The 21,759-nt window shown below is 42.1% G+C and overlaps 3 protein-coding genes across 10 annotated transcripts; 1 reads left to right on the forward strand and 2 right to left on the reverse strand.

The window, feature by feature from the left end:
- Positions 1-120: 120 nt before the first annotated feature.
- On the reverse strand, positions 121-9,444 carry CG44836 (uncharacterized protein). Of its 2 annotated transcripts, NM_168665.2 has the most exons (8): positions 8,752-9,444; positions 8,636-8,694; positions 8,331-8,454; positions 8,081-8,261; positions 7,802-7,994; positions 6,112-7,209; positions 646-786; positions 261-521 (listed from the first exon to the last, which is right to left on the reverse strand). In NM_168665.2, exons 1-8 carry the CDS (start codon positions 9,224-9,226, stop codon positions 291-293), a joined length of 2,502 nt encoding a protein of 833 aa, NP_730167.2. In that variant the 5' UTR covers positions 9,227-9,444; the 3' UTR covers positions 261-290. The 2 variants fall into 2 exon arrangements, with proteins under 2 accessions (NP_001261944.1, NP_730167.2); NM_001275015.1 differs by lacking the exons at positions 6,112-7,209; positions 7,802-7,994; positions 8,081-8,261; ... (1 more) ...; positions 8,636-8,694; positions 8,752-9,444 and having other exon boundaries at positions 121-521; positions 646-974.
- Gagr (Gag-related) lies at positions 3,755-6,049 on the forward strand. 2 transcript variants are annotated; one of them, NM_001300152.1, is made up of 1 exon: positions 3,755-6,049. In NM_001300152.1, exon 1 carries the CDS (start codon positions 4,119-4,121, stop codon positions 5,175-5,177), a length of 1,059 nt encoding a protein of 352 aa, NP_001287081.1. In that variant the 5' UTR covers positions 3,755-4,118; the 3' UTR covers positions 5,178-6,049. The 2 variants fall into 2 exon arrangements, with proteins under 2 accessions (NP_001287081.1, NP_648891.1); NM_140634.2 differs by having other exon boundaries at positions 4,007-5,511.
- Positions 9,445-11,964: 2,520 nt separating the features above from the next.
- fax (failed axon connections) lies at positions 11,965-20,997 on the reverse strand. Of its 6 annotated transcripts, none has more exons than NM_079382.7 (5): positions 20,171-20,997; positions 16,190-16,528; positions 14,671-15,014; positions 14,495-14,597; positions 11,965-14,339 (listed from the first exon to the last, which is right to left on the reverse strand). In NM_079382.7, exons 1-5 carry the CDS (start codon positions 20,585-20,587, stop codon positions 14,286-14,288), a joined length of 1,257 nt encoding a protein of 418 aa, NP_524106.3. In that variant the 5' UTR covers positions 20,588-20,997; the 3' UTR covers positions 11,965-14,285. The 6 variants fall into 6 exon arrangements, with proteins under 6 accessions (NP_524106.3, NP_001014586.1, NP_788514.1 ...); NM_001014586.4 differs by lacking the exon at positions 20,171-20,997 and adding an exon at positions 17,497-17,618 and having other exon boundaries at positions 14,671-15,005; NM_176336.5 differs by lacking the exon at positions 20,171-20,997 and adding an exon at positions 17,497-17,618.
- Positions 20,998-21,759: the final 762 nt, after the last annotated feature.

Raw genomic sequence — 21,759 nt, forward strand, 5'->3', positions numbered from 1 at the left:
TTATTTAATTTTTGGGAAGACTATTGAACCAAAAAGTATTAGTTCAACAAAATAAAGAAAATGATGAGACGTTTTAATACAATAATAGAAAGTGTTTTAAAATTGGTACTTATAAAATATAAAATTTTACCGTTTGCAGAACTGGTTGGCTTGGTCTATCGATAAATGGCGCCAAGTTTATTGTTCAAATTTCAAACAGAATTTTCTGTGAAATTCGACTAAACTTTGATAACATATAATTCGTATAATGGAATTTTTTCAGATCATTTAGGGCTTTGCCATCGCCTCATTTATTTACTGCGCCTGCGCACCTGGCACATCAGTTTGATGTCATTTATATGCAGCCGGAGTGGCTGCCTCCTGGACCACGGACCACGTCTCAGTTTCCGGATGCGCAGCTGCCGGCTGCAGTAGAGCCGGAATTTCAGATTCGGATTCCAGACGGCACCGGCCGAGGCGGAGGGCGTGACGCACTTGTAGGCATATTGCCACCATAATCGAATGCTCTGCTTGGTGCTGTGCTGGAATCGAAAGGGGATTGGATTCAATAAGTGTGGAAGGGTGTGTGTTTGTGTGTGGGGATGGCAGTAGTAAACATTATGGTGCACCCTAAAAGAAGGTATCCAACGGGGGAAACACACTCACCATGTAGACGGGCAAGACGTAGAAACGCTTGCACTCGCGCCGAACGAAATTGAAGGCGATGGGGCGGCGGTACGTCGATGACACCTTGGTCAGGTGCGAACGGATCGCACTGGCGCTGGTGGAGCGCTGCAGACGCTGGAGCTGCAAAATGGGAATGGAAATAGGCGCGCGCACGTAATTAGTTTTTCCAAACAATTGAGCACATTTCGAGAACACAAATTAATATGCGAAAAATGTTTGCGAAGAGTTCGCGCCAAATTTGGCTTGCAAATGATTCGAATCGCGCTGCGTTTCAGCTGAATTATGGCCCATAACTGTGTGTACTCGGTACTATATTATTGTACTTAAACTAGACACCTGGCTGTTGAAAACAATGCTAACTATGCCAGTAGAATTTGTATGGGGTATTTCTATTTTATTCGTATTTAAGCGGTGTTCGAAGAGAATAAAAACGCCCTTTTAATGTTTTTTTAGCAGCCAAAATTCAAGTTGTTCTTAAAAGGAAGATATATCTCTAAAGTATATATGTCTAAATTTAGTAAATACATACTAAGCAAATAAAGCCATAAAGATCAAATCGGAACATCAACAAATATTATTTTTTCCGCCCTAATGAAATACAAATTTATCGTTTGATAGAAAACCAAAATCCTGTTGTAATAAAAATGCTTATCGAATGAACACGACTCCATAATTACAACCGTAAACACAAAGTTTATGTGCTGTTTTATTTATATCAATAAAAGGTATTTGATTTTTTTTTTGTGGAGATATTGGTATTTAGCTATATCTGGGAAGACAGAAAGTTTGCTAAAATCCTTATCATTTAAATTTTATAAACAGTTGTGAATGAAATGATAATATACCGACATTATCTAGATGATTAATCACCTGCCGAGCAAGAAATCGTTATCTTAAGTTCGGAAAACTCCACAATAGTTATGGTATTTATGGTTGCGGGAGTGGGGATCGCTTGGGTGGGGCTTTGTTGGGTTCATTGTGTGTTGCTGTGGAGTGGGTGTTGGTTCGGGAGGGGGGGGGGGCGGTAAAGGGGTTGTCCCTGAACCTGCTTATCAAAGCGGCAAGCAAGTTGCAAGGCGGCTTGGATTGTTTTCGCAGTGAGCCGAAGTGACAGAGTCATCCAACTCGAAGTTGATAGCAATTAAGTCCGCTTATCAGTTTAGAGACGCGATTTAAATTAGCACCCCAATGGAAACCCCCCCTTAATCGCGGAGCACCTCCCCCCCTTTCCATCCTAATCCAGCGCTTTCTTGGCGCTTTGTCCTCGTCGATGACTACACGCCGACAAGTTTTTGCTATTATTAAACAGTTTTACAAGCCGCTAACGCTCAGAAATTGTTGCTAATTAGCCGAACCGCGCACGCCGGCGCAGCAGACCTTAAAAGCGACCCCTCGAGGGGAAGAGAGGGGGGGTGATGGTGGTGGAGGGTTAGGAGTGGGCTGCCACTAATAAAGGTGTGCGCTGGTATGAGCAGCGGTGCACTGCGAGAAATGATCCACTACATTGCACTTCTATTCAAATCACTTTCTAATCTTGTACCGTTAACGTCAATAGCAGAAAGTTTACTTTAATAATTAATAATATTGTTTGAATTTTAAATAAAAATGAAAAAAAAACAATTTTTATTTGTGAAAGTTGAAGTTTTTGACCTTAAAATGGTTACATAGACGTAAAAATTATGTATTAGTACTAAAGTGAAGAAATCGCTAAGCACTATGTTATCAAAAATAAAACTTAGAATCTCATAACAATTATCATTCTTTATCATTCCAAATGTTGAAAATTAAACATAAAGCTAGAATATCAAGTGAAACCTATTAATTACACTCATTTTCTCTCAGTGCACGTGTCAAGATTGGAGGCAATCGAGCTGAATTAGATGCTGCTGGGGTCGATTGAGTGCAGATCAGGCGATGAGCAATCGAGTGCAGGGTGCAGCAAGCAGCGAGCAACAATTAGATTCTTCGAAAAAATCTAAAAAATTATGAAAGGACCTTGGAATGCAATTTTGCTGTGTGCCACAATTTGCATGTGAATAATGGCAAAAATCACATCTCTCGCTGTCAATCGGTGCGTATGCGTAATATTTGTGTGCGCCGCACAGTCTGTCAGTTTGAAATTATGTTGTCCTAGCGTAGACTTTCCCCATTTGCTTATTTATTTATTTATTTATTTATTTTTTGTTAGCCATTTGAACCCCGACAATTAACACGGCGAGCAGCGACGAGGCAAACAAAAAGCGAATCTAACGCTTCGTTTAAGCGATTTGTGTGCGCTCTTTAATGAAATTCGCTGCTGTGTTTGATGTTGTATTAGGGGTACGAGTAACGACTATGTGCGTGCTACGGCCTTTTTGTGGCCCGTGTCCGTTCGGCTGGCACTATCGCCATCTCTATCTGCCCGGCTATACATACATATATCTATCGCGATCGGTCGCAGGGTGTCGCCGTGCTGGGATTTTGTGGCTATGACTCAGCGTCGCAACAACAGTAAGCAAATAGCGTTTGGGGGAAGTTGGTGTCACGTCTATGAGATACCCATTGAATCTATTAAATTCACTATCTATTTTATGTCATCTATTAAAGTTACTATTTAGCAGTTCAACTAGGTCGCTTTAGGTCGCGATTTTTCTCTTTATAAATTTCTACATATAATCACATTAGTTTTGATTCACTTTAAATGTAAGCTTAAAGCGGAATTTAGCTGAAAAGAAAAATCGAGTTCTTCACTACCATACGATTATCAGGACTTCCGGCATTGTTCACCCAAATGTATGCTACAAAAAATATCGTTCCCTTTTGAAGGCAACAAGGAAACTCTATAAGAACTCCCATACTTCTAAGAAGAAAGTAATATTAAGGAGATATCTTGTATGTAAGACCCATAGAGTGAAGTAGGGAGTAGGGAAGCATGCGTATGTCCTACTTATTTTCCCAGAATCCTCGATTGATATCACTGTGACTACCCATTGTGCGAACCATACCACCTGGATGGTCTAGTATACCCGTTGCACTCCACACACAACGGGTACCACAACTCCCACCACAATGAATGGCGGGCGCTGTGTTCCGTTCTGTTTTATTCTGCCAGTTGATTTCGGTTCGGGTTCGGATCCGCTCATTCAGTTCAGTTGTGCTCAGCTCGGTTGGAGCGACCACGGTTCGTGTCGATTGCGAATCCGTTGCCATTGTCGGATTGGATCGCGGAGAGGGTCTTGCAAGTAAAATTCATGTTAATGAATGTTAATTTATACATTTGTAAGAATCTAAAATCTGTTTTTCCATACACAACAATTATTGACGCGGCAGTCGCTGCTTGGCGGCGATTTCGAATTTTGAAGCAGTCGCGCCCGAAACGTCGCCGCGAACGCAACGATCGGTTAACGGTAAAGATATAGAAGGCCACCCTCTTTGGAACTAGTAATAGTAGTCCTACGGGAGATTAGTCCAGAATGGATCCCGAGTTCGTGAACAAATACAATCAGGTCCTTAGCCGTCTGAAGCTAGTGGAGAACTTCGATGGCAGTGATCCTGGCAAGCTGCCGCAGTTCCTGCACAAAATCGAGGCCCTTATGCCGGCCATAAATAGTTTCGACGACTACTACAAGTTTCAATTGATAGGACATATCAAAAATAAGTGCACAGATCGCGCCAGGGAGGCGGTCTTCACGCGACAAATGAGCGCTCCCGTGGGCAATGGCAATGGCAATGGCGGCGGGAATGGTCATCTCCTGAAGGCCGAGTCCTGGCTAAAACTCAAGGATCAACTGCTGTACAACTATGCGGAGCGGGAGTCTAGCTACTCGCTGATACACAAGATACGCAGCGCTGTCTTGGACTCGAACATAGAGTTGTACTACCAGAAGATGGCCAAACTCAAGCACAGACTGATCAATAGAAAGCTCACGCACAATGACACCCTGTACAGTCTCGAGGACATAGAGCGCATCACGCTGCAGGTGTTCCGAGATCATCTGCCCGAGCCGACGCACTCGATGATCCTGCGCCGGAATCCCAAGAGCATGGAGGAGGCCTATCGCTACATAGTGGAGGTGCAGCAGCAGTTCTACACACAGAGCGGATCTCTGGCCAGTGACCATCAGGCGGCCACCTTCAGCACCAGCCACAAGCAGCAGTCCTACGGCGTGGGAATGGGCGGAGTGGGCGTGAGCACCGTTGGCGTGGGCGTCGGAATGGGCATGGGCGCTGTGGGGTTGGGACTCTCCTCCTACGTTCGTCAAATGTCCAACGACAAGGGACAGCAGAATAGCACGAAGAGCTACTACAATCAGTCGGCTCCGCCGGTGGGCGCCGGCAAGAATCATCCGATGTTCAAGAGCATTGGCAACCCCACCTTTAAGTCCAGCTTCAGCTACAATGGCACCAGCAGCAATTCGGGCATGGGATCGAATTACTCGAGTACCAAGAAGTCGGACATCAAGCAGAACTACCAGCAGCAGAAGAGTCAGAACTACTCGAAGACCTCGTCGGCTAGTGCTTGGAAGAAGTAGTAGTTGACATGGCTAGACGATCTCACCCTCCAATCGATCGGCGGTCCAGTGAGATAAGCGTATCGAGCATGACCTAATCCCTTGGAGCCTGTGACTAAGCCAGGGCAAAGTGATTGCCACCTCATGCTAATTACCCCGATACCTCACCCTCTAATGGCGATGAGGTGGCCGAAGATTATAGGATGTGAATATAGATTAAATTGTGATGAGAGAGCCATACTGGGTGCAACGAGATGGAGGTGATCTGATCCCTGTTTCGCGATAATCATAACCAATCCCTATCAGTACAACTAAGACGATAATGATGTGAATGTTCAAATAAAACAAATAATACAAATGTTAATGTTATAACTAACAATGCGGCAATTTAAATACCTCCATGGATTAAGCGTACTAGATTGCACATGCAAATAAAAAAAAAAAAACAAAACCATGTGAATGAATACAGATGAAGATAATGCAAATAGAAAGTAAGGGCATTGCAATAATAGAAAGTGTGTGCATAGCTATGTACTATCAAGTAAAAATTAAAATAACTAAAAGTATAGAATCACTAATTCGAGCTGATAGCAATGATCTTGTCGAAATACAAGATAATTAAGCCGATCGAGATAATTGAATGCATGATGTTCGATCTTCGGTAATGATGACATCGATCGCGTGTCCATCGATGATGATCAATCCGCAGACAGTATCGACATGTTAATTATTAGCTCATAAGACCCGAGTGTACATAGCCCCACACCTCAGTCCCCAGTCACATTACCCCCTATATATGTATCTACCGCCAATCGCCTATTTTTTAACAACAATCGCCCACCTTCAAATTCTGTTTTTTTTTTTGTTAACAATAAAGTGTAAAGTCTAACAGCCCTAGTGTATCTCTGTTTTGGTCGGTCAGAGGTATCGAATTTGGCATAGTTTGTTTACTCACAATTTGCTGGGCACTTGAAGTGTGGGCGGAACCCCTCGGATCATAGCCCATGTCCTGGGGCGCTGGCTCCGATTGCTGCTCCTGCAGCTTCACAGTCTTCGGTCTCGACCGCTCCTTGACATCCTTTTCGGGCTTACCAAAGAGTCCTCTCTGCTCCGCCCGGCGAATCAGGTACTTTTCATTCAAATGTGTCAGGGTTTTGCGGCGCACCAAGGCCAAGTAACTGCCCGTAACCTGCTGTTTGATGCAATTATCCTGATTTATGCATATATCCGGCACGGTATCCTGCACGAACTCATCGATATCGGGTGTTACAATCAGATCAATGCTTTCCACACGCGGCAGTGGAGTAGCTGTACAGCCCGGAGGTCCAGGTGCTGGAGGTTCCGGCTGCGCCGAGGGTTTATCCTTCTTCCTGGGCGAATCCTTGCTCATTGCAGCTGCCGGAATGTTGGCTGCCTCCGCTTCAGCTATCGCCTCGAGACGCTTCTGCTCCTTGTACGCATTGCGATGCTTCTCCAGCGCCAGCTTATTGATCAGCTCCAGAACATGCTGCACCATATCCTCGTTCTCGGTGCCAACAATCGAGTGCGTTTGATAGAGAACGAATTGCACTTGAGGTCGCGACATCGACATGGTGAGGGTCAGCAGCTGCTCCTCGAGTATCATGGCCACCCGCTGGCGACCCTCATCGCTGACCTCCGATTCGGTGAGCACCTCCAGCATGCTCAGATCGCCACCACGGGAGCAGATCAAATCGATGGGATCCGAGATTGCACTAAAGGAATTCGGCGGTGTGGCGAAGATACCCACAACCGTTCGAAAGCGATTCGATTCCATGGGAAACGAGGTGAAGGCATCACCAAACAGACGGATATTATTAACCCCAATGGATTCCATATAGCGACGATATTCCTTGAGATTTGCTCCTGCTCCATAAACATAAAAGTTATTCACCCGGTTGATGGAGTAAAACAAGGCAGCCAAGTATGCCGTAGATCTTGGAGAACCAATATGCGTCTGCAGTATATCGCCATCCAGCTCAAAGTAATCCATCAACTTGGACATGATTGCCGGACCAAAGGTGAAGTTCTTGTCCTGAAAAGGAATTCAATACAAGTGTAAACATTAAAAAAAAAGTGCATTGAACCTTCTGGCATTAAAACCAAATATTTTTTTTGGCACTTGCAAAATTTTTCACATATCACATTACCGATAACTAGTTTATATAACGTTGTTTTCTCATGTCGCCCGGTTTACGTGCTTATTGATCATACGCAGTGTTGTCTTACTTAAGTTGTAGTCATAAGCTGTCTGTCTATGGGCACTTTTTCCGGGAAAAACTTCACCGTAAACACAAATTGCTTTGTAATTTGTATAGACATTTAGACATCGAAATTTTATAGACATTGAGACTATTAGTCTAATTTCCGGAAGTAAGCTGTTTTAGTTTCTAATCAATATCGATTGTTAAAATGAAGCAGATCGAAAGTAAATATTTGGGTAATAAAAACACTATAGTTAAGGCTATCAATATCAAAATATGAGTTAGTAATAATTTAAAATTAGACATAAAATACTCCAAGTCATAATATATTCTAAGATTCTCAGCTGCATAACTACTTTTTCCATAAAAATAATAATTATAAGAATAACAATAATAATCTTATATATTTTTTTTATGTCTCACCTGCATTATAAAGTAATGTTTACTCATCAGCACGGATTTGGTGAACTCGCTGCGATCCTTGGGAATACAGGATATGACCAAAGGACATATGTTGTCCCACTTGCAGTGTTGGACCAACAGTGGCTCCTCGTCGTCCGGTCCGTGGACAGTAAAGCCCATTCCTGTGAGGATCTTATCCGCCTCCTCTTTATTTCTATCAAATTAAATGCATTTTTAGAAGTCTATTGTTAACTAGTATAATGATTTTTATCTATTTATGTATTTATTTTTTTTACTAACCGTACTAAAAATGGATTTATCCAACCGGTCACCACAGGATTGGCTGCTGCGATGGCCACCTTTTCGTTTTGGAGATGGATAGGCAGCAGTTGTGACAGTCGGAGTGCTCCAACCTGGATTCTCATCCGGGAAATCGAAGCTGCCAGTCGAATGCGATGTTGCCAAAGGAGATCAGCGAGTTCTGTTTAAAATTTGGATTAAGAATTAATTTAGAAGAATGTATCTTATTTATCCTGTATCCCACATCCACCTGTAACTTCGGACTCCTTGTAAAGCCTTGCTTGCAAATCCTTTTCCTCGGAATTTCGACCTTTAAACTGACGATCGTAGAGTTCGAAGAGCATTAGCCAAATCCTTTGTTCGTCGTTTTTTAACTGAGAAAAATTAAGGATAAAATCCTGTACTTTTGTAAGGGAGGAGTTATTGGAGTTTTGGATTAGCCAATGTGCTTTCATTTCATTTGAAAAACATGTGAAGTTTCTATCTTTATCAAAAATCTACTATCTTCATCCAAATCTATATCAAATGTTATTCTGATATATATAGATCACCGACCTCTGTGTGTTCCTCAAAGAAGGAGACATCAGCCAGAGCGTTGGACATAACAACCTTATCTAAAACATAAAATCACAACATTTTGATAATAATAAGTGACTATATTAGAAACCCACATCGGAAGACGTCGTAGATCAAAGAGAAAGCCAAGCGCATCTCGTGCTCATTCTGAAAGTCCACTAAAATCGGAGGTTTGCGGAGCAGTTTGGCGGCATTGGCGATGGTGGGCAAGGTCCAGCGTGCTCCGGCCTTCAATTTGATCTTCACCGCCGTGGAATGACAGTACTTGAGAGTCCTACTGCGCCTACCACATGGACTAACTCCTGGCGATACAATCTTGGTTATGCGCAAGGGATCAAACACCGGTTTCTCCTTCTTATTGATGTCGTGTAGGGTTAGCGCGTCATCGGAAGATTCGTTCACATGACGCTGAATCTCCAATAGCATATAGTACATCTTGTCCTGCCACTCCTCATCGCTGGGCAGGTAGATTTGCTTGGTCTTCTTCAACTTTTTGCTCTGCTCCTTGAAGATGGCCGGATACACCGAGAAGATGTCCGCCAAGCTCAGGAAGAATAGTTGGTTCGACATGTCGGAGTTCGAGAGTTCAAGAGCAGTAGATCCCAAATATTCTATCACAATCTATGAATTTCAGAGTTTGGCTAAGATTTACTTTCTTTAATACATACCTAATGCGTTATAAAATTTGATTCTGTAATCAAATGTAATCCACTATCTGAGATCGACCTAATTTCCCTGAAGGTAGTTTATTAAACCATGCAAAGTCACCAAAATGAGGCCGTTTTTTTCGATGTTCATTACCCAGGGTTTTTTCAGCTTATAATAATTTTAGTTGGTTCCACTAGTAATACATTCACTATCTCACAATCTACAACCTTTTAGCACGTTCAGCTGACAAACGCAAAATTTCAAAATGTCATTTAATGTTGTTTTTTGCAGAAACGTTTGGTATAATCGTAAAGTTAACTATTAGATTTAAGCACTAGGTCTCAAAAATAATCATGGTTTTTTTCAAATTAGTTCACCGCCTAGCTCAAAACTTTTTATTACATTTAAATTGTTAATTGTAATTAACATTGTTGTTCTCAAAAGAACAACTACTTTTCAAATTTTTAAGGTTTTAAACAGCACGCAAGGTTTTTCGTTAGGAACTTTTAATTTTATGCAGCCTAGTGAAAAAACACTAAATCACTCTAGGAAATATTTCAGCACGATCGGTAAATTGGGGATTGCCTCCACAATTAGCGAGATACCGATACCGTGCTCCAATTAGGCACAGCTATTATATTGAAATTTCAGCACGATCCGATTGTTATATTGACGGATCTGTAATCACGAATGTGTTCCCGGGTAAACGGGACATTCCCCGGATAAGCGGATTGCTCCGAGTAACGGTGAAATGAGCAGGAGCGAATCCGAACCGAGCAGTTGCAGTGAACAGCGGCAACTGGATGAACGGAGCTCGGGTGGACTCTCCTTTCGATGGCGTGTCTTTCATCTCCCTTTTTTTTGCCTTTGAGCGGTAAAAGCACCTCTGCCCCCCTCGGTTTTCCACCCACTTTCCGCCCGCCCGTCCACAACCAATTCCAATGACAATGACAACTGCTGATTTTCATTCTCAGTCTCGTTCTCTCATTTCCATTTCCATTTCGTTCGGTTCGTGCTTAACACCAATTCAATGCTGGGAGCCTCCGAATTCCGATTCCAAATCGACATCCAACCAAGCTGCATGCTCCATGGAATTACTTATCTATCTCCTGCACTCCCCATCTGCCCTCTCCCTTCCACCCACCTGTCGCCGCATGCAATGTGCACGCCAATGCTGACGCCTTCTCGCTCTAGCCACCGCCTATCTTGTCAGCTGTAAAAAATATTCGCCACAAAGGACAAGCGTACCGTTATAACGTTACCGTTTTAGGCTTCCTTTTTTTTACAGAAGGAGGGTGTTTGTCAGAGCAATAGGTGTATACAGATGTGATCAAGTTATTAGCATTGAATATTAATAAAAACCAATGTAAAGTTGCATCTTTAATACGAAAAACTAATGTTATAATTAAAACATTTATAATACATATTTTCATATAAAATTTTAATTGGTTGCCGATATAATCGAAGCTTTCGAAGTTTTTATTATTTTAAGATTCTTCCTGGATTTTTAAGGTTTTCTGTGGATTTTTAACTATGAAAGTTCTTGAAGAAACAAAATCTGATAAGCAACATATTTAGAATCCATAAAATGAGCTGCTATATTTTTGACTACAGCTGTAACTGCGGATGGAGCTATACGATAGATGGATCCAAACGATATCACACTTACCTTTTATTTTTTACGGCTCCAGCACGATTGGCGTAATAAATTCCGTTTGCCATATTCGCATGATTTGCTCTGATTGGAATATTCGTCTTCAATAAATTGTCAGAAATGTCGCTGACAGAAATGGTGGGGCAAATGGGTTGGGTGGGTGGTTGGTTTTTACGATTGTTCCTGGTATTCATCGATGTGTTCGCCTTGATTAGTTGGGGCTTAGAAACCCAAAAGCCCCCTGCCATTCGTTTGATGTTTGATGGCTTCGAAGCGTTCGAATCGAACATCAAATTAAATGTTGATTAGACAACTTCGAAACTGTGGCAAAAAATGGGGCAGGTGGTAAGAATTTATTGGCCTAGGTCAAATATCGATTATCGCCCCCACCGTCGCCGTCATCGTAATATTGGGTCAGATTGAATTGAATGTCAATTTGATTGGCATATCTGGGTGCAAATATATAATGTGCGGCCGTAAAAATATTAATATGTATGTATGTTCATCGTACATATATCCTTTGTGACCTTGAGTCGGGCAAGAAAGTTCACCGCTGGGTGTTTACTTCTTCGCTTGGCCTAATTGAATTGCCTGGCTTCGATTAACTTCTTAACTGAGATCAATTGTAATTGGGGAAATTGAACGAAATCATCGTACCAATTAAAAGTGCCACAAAAACTGATTCATCTAGCCTGATTGCTGTTGACCACTAAAAAAAAAACAACGAACACACCGAAAAGAATTGGGCTTGCTTGCTATCGGGTAAAATTTATAGCCATGGGCCAGTATGACTGTTTAGATATGAATAAGCAAACTTGAATTAGAGTTATCAGGGGTCTTTCTGCTAAGATAGCTCGGGTGTCATAATTAAATTTTTCCTCCGTTTCCCGGACAGCCGTGGGCAAGTAAAGCCACCCCGGCTTAAAGTCGACCGATGCGACTTCTTTATCGGTACAGTGCGTGCCAGCATCGTAAATCAGTTTCCGCGCATTCGGGGCTTTGTTTTGTTTTGTTTTGTTTTTTTATTAAGAAGCATATTTATTATATATAAGATGTATGTAATACAATAATTTTTCTTTCTGTCCGGGTTTGCTCTTCGGGTTTTTACGCTTTTATGGTTTTCGGTTTCATCTCGGTTTATCGTTATCATTTTCATTTTCATTTCATTTTTGTTTCATTTTCTTTATCCATTTTATATAATCATATAAAACACTGAGCTACAATACAAATATTGTGATAAAAACTTACAACATAACCTTTAATACATAAAAATACTTGCGTAGTCTACAAATCGTATCGTTATAGAGATTTCTTCGTGGATCGATCGATCGCCCGCTCGTCTTCTCCTGCTTCATATCTTGTTTTTGACCTTCCCCCAAATTGTTTTCACTGCTTCTGTCGCGCCTCAATGGGTTCTGTATATGTTTTTGTTTTCGCTTTTCTTCATTTCTTAGTTGCGTGAGTTTTACCCTATTTACTTAAAGATTTCATTCATTCCATTCTCCATCTGCGGCTGATGATGATTCTTTGATTTTATGAGAAGTTGGCGAGAAAAAAAGGAAAACAATAAACACCGAGGAATCCGTGAATAAACGGAAGGCCAACTGGATGTAAAGGGAGAAAGTGTTGGAGTAGGAGAACGCGAGGGGGGTAGTGACCTCCCCGCGGAGAATTCTTCCAGTTCTTCCGCTCCGGCTTCTCCTCAGATGTTTTTTTTGTGTTTTCTATGAGTTTTTGTCGTTCGTCTTTGTTGTCTGCAGCATTTTAATTACAATAGAAATGATGTTTATATTTATATATATATTTGCATAATCAATATCATTAAATTAAATCGTATGAAACACAAGACAGTTGAAAAATCAAATGAGGCGTACTATAATTTTGTTTCAGTGGACGTACCAAAATAGAGAATGTACATACATATGTACATACATATAAAAGTAGTTACAATTGCGTACAAAATAAATGGTAAATTTTGTTCGTTTGGATGGCCGAGTATTCTTTTTGGTTCGAATTGATTTGATTTTGTGTATGGGGGTGAAATATCGATGAGCATCTCATACTAAGGGATTTTGGTTAGCAAAATCATAATACACAGTACAATTACAATAATATTTATAGAAATAAAGTATAATATAATAAAAGAACCAACATACAGTTTTTATGCTTTGTCGTTTTTGTTTTGTTTTGTTTTGCTTTGTTTTTTTTTATACACATCTTTATGCATAATGGGCGTATATAATGTTTATGTATATAATTATAAGTAATAAATTTTATCCATTTTGTTTAATTATTTGCACACGAGAATCAAAATTACTATTTGCAATCATATATATATAAAAAATAAACTTAATTGCCGTCATTCCGTTATATCATTCCTATACCATTCGCATTCGCATTTGCATTTGCATTCTCATCCCCATTGCATGCCATCCCTACTAACCATCACTATCGTATCTTCCTATCGTACTGGTAGCGGTTCCTTTCGTTACTTTCGTTACTTTAAGCTTAATCAATTTTGGAAGAGTAAACAATACCATCGAGTTGCAATTGTTGCTGCATATGCTATATGTGTGTAGAGTGTGTTGTTTTGTGTTGTGTTTTTTGTTGAGTGTGTGTGAGAGTGAGTGTGAGTGTCGATGAGTGTATTATATAGATCGCTTTTGAATGAAAACTAATGATTAATGCGTATTGAATGCTGTTCTACACCTCGCTAACTTTTCGTCCTATCTGGCTTCACTCTTTTTACTCACGTTTTGCTCACTTGTTCTTTGTTTTATTCGCGTTCTTTAACTAATTTTTTATAATTTCTCCCCCCGCTCTCATCGCTTTCATTCATCGTCTTAATATTTATACGTATAAACTTTTATAATTTTATACTAAATGGTTTTTACGGTTTTTTTTTTACGTTTTCTTCACTTTTTTTGCTTTTTGTTTCTTGTTCTTGTAATACAAACGTCGTCATGTAAATATATAAAAAAAGATGTCCAAAGTTTTACGTTACGTTATTGTATATGCTTTTTGTTTTTTTCTCATTACTTAGTGGATCGTTCTCTTGCTGATGGTTTTTGCCTGCTTTTGCTTTACAGTTGTCCTAGGTTTGTAAATGGGTGTTCTTGATGTTTTTTTTCGTTTTTGTTTTTCGAGTGGTTTTCTGATGTCTGAATGCTTATATATGAGAGCGTAGCGCCTAGCTATATAGGGCCTTACTATATAGTATCGTACTACATATGTATATATATATAATGTGTGTGTATGTGGGTGTTTCTGTTTCCTTCGATCATACACATATACTAGATATATGTACGCATATAACTAACGGCGAATTTACTTTGTTTCCTCCTTCTCTTTGTTCTCCTCGGTCGACTCCTTCTCGTTTGACTGCAAAATAGAAGGACATGGCTTAGTATGTGGCTAAAGGTAACTTAAATTCAAGACTAGAGGGTCTATCCTTGTCCTTGGTGTGTGGAATTAATTAACAATTTACAAAGAAAACCCAAGAATAGACCATCTGGTTTACAGGACTCAAGACTCACCTTGTCCTTCTCCAACTCCTTCTCGATCTTGTCGCCCTCAGTGCCCTCCTGTTCGTTTGATTTCTCCTGCTCGCCACCCTCCTTGCCCTCCTTGGTCTCGGGCCTGTCGGAAAAGCGGGAAAAATGAATTAGTACACCGATCATCCATTGGAAAGTTTTCATCCAAGATTACTCACTCTGGCTTGGGAATGTGCGCATTGAGGTCCAGCTTCGTGCAGATCTCGTCCCAGTCGGGGAAGCACTTGTCCTTCATGCGAGATACGTGGCCAATCAAGTTGGGGCACTTCTCGGTCATGTAGTCGCGCAGCGGATACGCAATGTCCTTGGACAGATAGTGGAGCTGCGAGAGGACAGCGAAGGCCACCACATCCAGGGTGGTGGGCTCGTCGCCGAAGAAGAAAGGCTTGCAGTCGAGCATCTCGCTGAGCACCTTCAGGTCGTCCTTGCCGAACTCCTCGATCTCCTCGGCGCTGTGGACACCGATGCCGTGCGCCTTCAGCTTCTTCGTGCCCTGGAACCACTTGTTGTGTTCAATAGTTGTTTTGCCGTACAGCAGTTACGGATGGGGGTTACGGGGGGATGCACAAGCATACGTTACGGAATCGGGGTGGTGGAGGTGATGTGAGTTTTTAGAGTTTTTTTTTTTTTGGGATCGGGGGCATTACGCATTACACAGTTAGATGTTCAAAACCAAAGTAGTATGCAAAAAAGAACGAAAAAGAAAAAAGAGAAAAACCATGCAAGAGTTAGTCGTAAAATAATGATTGTTTTCCTTTCGATTTCCCGTTTGGGTTTTGATTTTGATTTGGGTTGGTTATGTGAGAACCGATCGATTTGATATAAACAAATGCATCCCGCCAGAGAATTATTGTTTATGCCATCGGGGTTTTCGGGATAAACTATGTGCGGGGATGGTGGTGGTGTGTTTGGAGTTTCTTTTCTTTTTATGTACAGCTAGGTGCAATATAATACGCCACCGCTTGCTTAGTTTTAATTCTCAAGTATTGTTTATTTACACTACCCATCCATCCCCGCCTAATCCACAACGCCAGCCAACTCGAGAACCTACCCGGCTTTCGATTACGTTTTCAATCTAAACAAAGTGCGGATATCTCCGGTTTTTGGAACTACTGGAGGCTCAGCTGCTGGCGTTGAGTTTCTGAAACATCTAAATCCGCTACACTAAAAACATTTCTCTACTTGACTAGCTTCCGGTTTCCACTTTCACTTAGTTTGTCTGATTTCGATTAACACTGGAGTTCAATAGATTTCTTTTGGTTAAAGATAGAGTACAGTCTCTTTCAACAAAATGGTAATAATATTCACTTAAAGCTTCAACTCTTAAGATCACGAAAGAATATAATTGTTTAATATGCATTTATGAAATGTACAAATAAAAAATTGTACCAAAGTATGAGCTATTTGTAATTAAATGTTACTTTTACGAACAATAAAACCTATAAATTTGTTTTATTGTTCAACTAGAAGTATGTGTCAAAAGATGTTGATATATTAAGGAAATATTAGGTATGAATGATAGTAAACAACTTCTGTAGAACCAATTACGATAATGACCAAAAGTATGCAATGTTCCAATGAAAATTCTAATCATAACCATACAAATTCGGGGAAAGTGAAGATCGTGGACCACGATCATGACCTATGTATGTTAAATATCACAAACTATCCAGTTACCTTGCGACCAAAGGTGATCTTAAAGAAGAAGTTCAGAATCGAGTTGGGCAGCCGCAGGCCGAGGGCGTGCTGCAAGTTGACCTTGTAGCCCTTGAGCACATTGTCCGGATACTTGGCGCGCCAGTAGAAGATGATCCAGATGAGATGGTTCTCCAGCATGGCAATCGTGGCGTACGAGACATTCCTTTGCTCGGCGGTGAGTCCCGAGTCCAGGTACTTCTCGTATTTGGACGACAGTTCCTTGATGATGATGGCCGAATCGGCGATTTCCTCCCCATTCAGCTCGATGAACGGCAGCTGACCCTTCTTGGAGCGGAAACGCATCTTATGATCGACATTCTGCAAAGGCCGGAAAGAGAATACATGTTCATTTTATATCTTGTTGCGTGGGATGACTAATTGTGCGAGGAATGTGGGGGAGTGGGTGATTGTTTACCCCACCCTTTTATCTGCGGGCAGCATGCCACTCATGCAGTGAGAACAAATATTGCCTTAGTTGGTCATTAAATTGGCAATCGTATTTCACAAGAGTTCATTTTCAAAGCATGGCCATCATTTTGGATACACACAAGTACAATCAATTTGGGGAAGTTTTAGTCACTATTTTATGTTACTGTTACTGTTTTAATTAAGTTTTGAGCAATTGAGTTTATGTTCTATTGTTTTCATCTTGTAGACATAATTTTCATGGGCATAGAGGGATTATAGGAAATTATTATTTGCTATAGTTATCGTAGTAAATGTTCTGCTGTAACCCAGATTCTAAAGATACTCATAAATTGTAAATGTCCATATGGAACCAGGAAGGAATTTTTTTATTTGTACGCCCATGACTAATGCAAAATGTAGTTCACTCCCCCGCAAGGATTCCGGCCGCTAGATGGCGCTCATGACATACATCTAGCCGGCAATCGTTTGTTTGCGTGTGTATTTGGGCATTTCCTATGTATGCCAAGCAGATGCTGATGAACCAACCACTACACGAGAAGCTAGCTGTACCTCCCGGGAACCCAAAAACCCAAAACCCGGACTCGAAAACCGAAAAACCCACCCAAAAACCAACACCCCTATACAACGCACACTCACACACACGCCGCACAGCGGGAGGGAAAACGTCGTTCCAATTGCCTGCTATTCGAACATTTTGACATATTCCAATGCCTTCCAGTGTGTACACACGTCCGCACGAAGCGTTACCGTTAGCAATGTGACAGTTATAGGCGGCGGGTGTCCGGTCTGAACCTTTTCATTTTCAGCTTGGCTGCACAAATCTACATAATAATTTCTAATTAGAAATATGTACATACGAGGGCCATAACAAAGAGCCAACCGTTGGCATATTTTATGCTTTCGCGCCCTCTGCCAAAAAAGGGAGAGGCAGGGTGTGGTTGTCCGCCAGAGCCGAGAGAGAATCGGCGAGAGAGTGAAAGGAAAGAGAGGGCGCTGTTGTTGTAGAGAGATTTTCGCCTTCCAGCATCGCAACGCAACGCTCTGCAAAAAGGGTGGAGTCCATTTTTCAATTCCAATGATCCACAAAAAAGGCAGCCTGTCTGCCAGCTTCCTCTTCTCCATCTCCATCTCCGGCTCCGTCTCCATCCTCTTCTCGTGCCCACGCACAATGCAAATACTTATGTTTTATTAAATCGTTATGCCACTTAAGGCAATCGCTCGTCTCCTCAATCTTTGTTCTTTCATTTTTTTCGCAGTGTAAGAGTCAGCAGCAGCAGAAGAAGAAGCAACAGCAATGCAATTATGCAGCCTGCGTGTGCGAGTGTGAGTGTATCCACACCCTTGCACAGAAGTTCCAGAGAGAGAGAGCGAGAGCGGGAGAATTGCACTGGAGCGAGTGAGCAACAACAAAGGCCGTCCACTGTGTGTTGTTTAAATGCAAATATGCGGTTTATTAATTAAAACAAAGGCAGCTATAAAACGTAAAAAATACAAAAACGAGAAGCAAAAAAACTCCATTTCCTCCCAACATACACACACACGCACACATGGACATACGATACGCACACATTCGCACATGTACAGTTGCAGCAGGAGAGGCAGCAGCGTTGCCAGAATACCTTGAAATTGCAGCCCGGCAATATTGCACAAATGCAATGGCGCGCCAGCATTTCCATTTGAATTTTAATCGCTCTGTGCCCGCAATGCATATGGCAGAGAAAATGTAAATTAATTGCACAATCTACGAGCGCGACACTCAGGAATGCTAGCAATGCGGGCCACCGCCTCAAAAGCGAAACTTATGCCCAGTTGTTGTTGTTGTTGCTGCTGTGCTTATTAATGGGCGCCGCCTTCAATGTGGTGTGAAAAAAATATGCATTCGGTTTATCATCAATAAAGAAACAACTTCTGCTCTTGTTTACACTGACGAATGTGTGTACACAAAGGAGGAGAGCAGGCAAGAAATGCAGCCGAGCGCAAGCAGCAGGGGGGAAAACTGGCTTAGTCAGTTGCATTTACAGTCAGTCACCCTCCCTTTTTTTCCATGATTAATGCCGCGCTGCAGCAACAACAAACCATGCCAGAAATGTCAAAGGTCCCCAGTTTGTTGAACTCTTTTTTTTACCCACCCCCCACTCCCTCCTTCCTACTAATCGAATGCCGCCGTATTTTGGGCAGCCTGCGCCTTATCAGTGGAATTGGGAATAATCGTGAAAATGGAAAGTAATTTCCAGCTGCGGGCCGAAAAGCGGCCACTGACGGACTGTCAATCATAATTGCTTCGTGGAATGCAACATATGGGGGCGATTGCTTATCGGCATCTGGAAGGCGACGGCATCAATTAACATTCCGCGCAAGGGGCTCGTTTTTCATTAACCAATGTAATTAATAAGATTAAACAGCAATTGCGTCGCCAGTTTTTGTGCGGGTGACCGCACCCATTTCTCCCCCGGCCACTACCACATACTACACGCTTTTCCTCTCGCACAGAAAAAATATGAAAAATATGCAAACCGCATCGCGCGCTTTAAAAAGTGAAGGAAAAAACAACAAGCCAAAATGGAAGGCACCATTGGAAGTCGTTGACAGTTGTTTGTCTGCCACTCCCCCCACCCAGCCCCCAACACTATTACAGCTACTTAACGGATAAGAAAAGAAAGGGAAAAGGAGAAGGGGAGTTGGAAGGCGAAGAGGGAGACAGCTATTTCTGAGTCCAGCTTAAACTGCATCAATTTTTATTAAAAGCAATTACAAGCTGCTGCTGCTGCTCCTGCTAAAGTATACAGAGAGAAAATTTGCTGTTGTGTGGATGGAGTGAGAGCACAGTTGCATGGATCTCGAAGATGCTAAGAAAAGATGCATGCAGCGCATAGAGATGACAACTTTTCGTGCAGTGCAAAAAGAAGTCGAAAGAAAAGTGAAATAAAAAAAAAACAGTGCAGCAACAAAAGACAAAGAGCAGACGGCGAGAGAGGGAGCGAGACAAAAGGAGAGAGTCGGCAAGTGCAAAATTTGAAGCACGACTTTTGCAAAGGGGAGCACAAAGAGATGAAGGGGTGAGGGGCGGCGTCGGCGCACACACAAATTTTATGTATACGCTGTGCACACACACACGCGCAAAGGACCAGGCTACAGGTTCACACACACAGGCATGGGCGCTGGGAGAGAGAGGGAAGGCGGCACAAATGTATCCCTTTTCAGTTACGGGGCAGGGCAGGTCACACACACACATGCACACGGGCAGGCTTAGCAGCACACCATGATGGCGGCGCTGGCTCTCTTCCCCGAGCTCTCTCGCTCTCTCCCGCAGGAGCTGGGAAAAAATCTGTACCGCAAAAATGCCTTGAAAATCTGGGATTTCTGGAATATCTGAGAGTTTTCGGCTCTTCCTGGGATTCTACCTAGTCCGTTTTTGGGTTTTCCCTAATTATCCTGGGTACTTTGAAGGATGCCAAATGATGGCTCGATTTATAATGAGGTTTTCATGAATTTTCTATGGTTTTTTTCCCCGGATTTATGACCACCACTCACCTCGTATTTCAGGCCCACAAGACGCAGCCAGGTCTCCACCTTCAGGCAGTAGGGCGACAGGGAGGGCAGCAGTGGGGTGCGCGAGAACTGGTACAGATAGATGATGTCCTTCTCGAAGTTGGTCTTGTGCACATTGAATTTCTGGGCGGGCGGGGCTTCCGATTTGGTCGCCACGGGTGCTGCCACCGCCTCGTCCTTTTTGGGCTCCTCGCCATCCTGCTGCTTGTCCTGCTTTCCGGCCTCGCCGTCCTTCTTCTCGCCATCGGCATCCTCAGCCTTCTCCACTGCGGGGGCGGCAGCTGGAGCGGCCGCTGAGTCCGCTGGCGGGGCCGCTGACTTTTCCGGCTCCTCTGATTTTTCCGCCGCCGCCACTGCGGGCGTTTCCTCGGCGGGTATTTGGGCCACTTCGCTTGCCATTTCGATTTGTTGCTTTTGTTTTTTTTTTTTGTTTTTCTTTACTTTTCGATCCGCTTTTCTTTTTGTTAGCTACTCTTGCTTTTCGCTAATTGAAGTTGCGCTTTCTTTCAGCTAAAAAGATTTCGGCTTCGCACTTTTCCTGCCACTCGCACACATACACACACGCGAGAGAGAGGGAGAGCTAGAGAGCGAGAGAGAAACCACCACTGCGATTCGTTTCGTTTCGAACTCGGATTCGGGTTTCGGGTTTCAGCTGCACGATAGGATATCTTGGCTGGATGCGATTCGCTTTCGGATTCGGATGGATTCAGGAGCCGCTGTCTCGACACCGCCGCAACCGCTCTCGGGAGTTTGAAAATTTGAAATGAGCGGATTCGCGTTGCGAAGGCGAGCTAGCGTTGCAGGCAGTGTGGCCAGATGCCGCGTGCGAACGTATTCTCGAATGCAATCGGCCGAGTGCAGATGCACTAAAAATAACCCACTTCCAGTGACTGGAAATTAAGATCAAGGAATAGATTTTATAAAAACTTATATGAGTAAAAATTTTAAAATTGTGGAGTCAACCTAAATTATAAGCAACTAATTTATAACACAAGTAAAGAATGATATTAAGTAACTTTTTAAATAATATTCCATTATGCTTACGCTCAATTTATGAACAAATGTTTTCTCGATCCTTAGGTAAAGTTTCGAGTTTCGCGACTAGATTTATTAAAATTAAGAACATCTCCATTTATGTACACATTTAAAGATTTATGAGCGGTAATATTAGCTGGTTGACTGAACAGATACCCTTTTAAAACTACTATCAATAGAACCTTTTTCTGTATTACCTATTTCGACTCTATCAATAACTGTTACAATAGTTAAGTTAATTCAAAATATAATATTAGTTTATGATTTAATTCACAAAAATTGATCTGAACTTTCTCTCTCATTCAGCTTTCAATAATGTTTTATGTTTATTTATAACGTTTGTTAGTTTATTTTAGGAGACAAACTATTTTGTTTTGAGAAACTGCAAAGCGCCATCTGGGAGGGAGTGGCAGAAGTTTTGAAATTTGAATAGGGAACGGATGGCACCTCCCGACTTTTGCAGAAATCAGCATGGCAACTGTGGAAGTACAGAAAATTGCAGTAATTTACTTCAATTTTAAAACTATAAATTTTAA

Source organism: Drosophila melanogaster, chromosome 3L (genome assembly GCF_000001215.4).
Source record: "Drosophila melanogaster chromosome 3L".
Lineage (NCBI taxonomy): Eukaryota > Metazoa > Arthropoda > Insecta > Diptera > Drosophilidae > Drosophila > Drosophila melanogaster.

Bases quoted from the DNA above. Each gene is read 5' to 3' on its own strand.
- Gagr (NM_001300152.1), top strand. From the start codon at position 4,119: ATGGATCCCGAGTTCGTGAACAAATACAATCAGGTCCTTAGCCGTCTG.
- CG44836 (NM_168665.2), bottom strand. From the start codon at position 9,226: ATGTCGAACCAACTATTCTTCCTGAGCTTGGCGGACATCTTCTCGGTG. The intron at 8,695-8,751 runs GTGGGTTTCTAA...TTTATGTTTTAG, and splicing joins GATCTACGACGTCTTCCGAT to ATAAGGTTGTTATGTCCAAC. The intron at 522-645 runs GTGAGTGTGTTT...TTTCGATTCCAG, and splicing joins ACGTCTTGCCCGTCTACATG to CACAGCACCAAGCAGAGCAT.
- fax (NM_079382.7), bottom strand. From the start codon at position 20,587: ATGGCAAGCGAAGTGGCCCAAATACCCGCCGAGGAAACGCCCGCAGTG. The intron at 14,598-14,670 runs GTGAGTAATCTT...CTTTTCCGACAG, and splicing joins GCGCACATTCCCAAGCCAGA to GCCCGAGACCAAGGAGGGCA. The intron at 14,340-14,494 runs GTGAGTCTTGAG...TCTATTTTGCAG, and splicing joins AGGAGTTGGAGAAGGACAAG to TCAAACGAGAAGGAGTCGAC.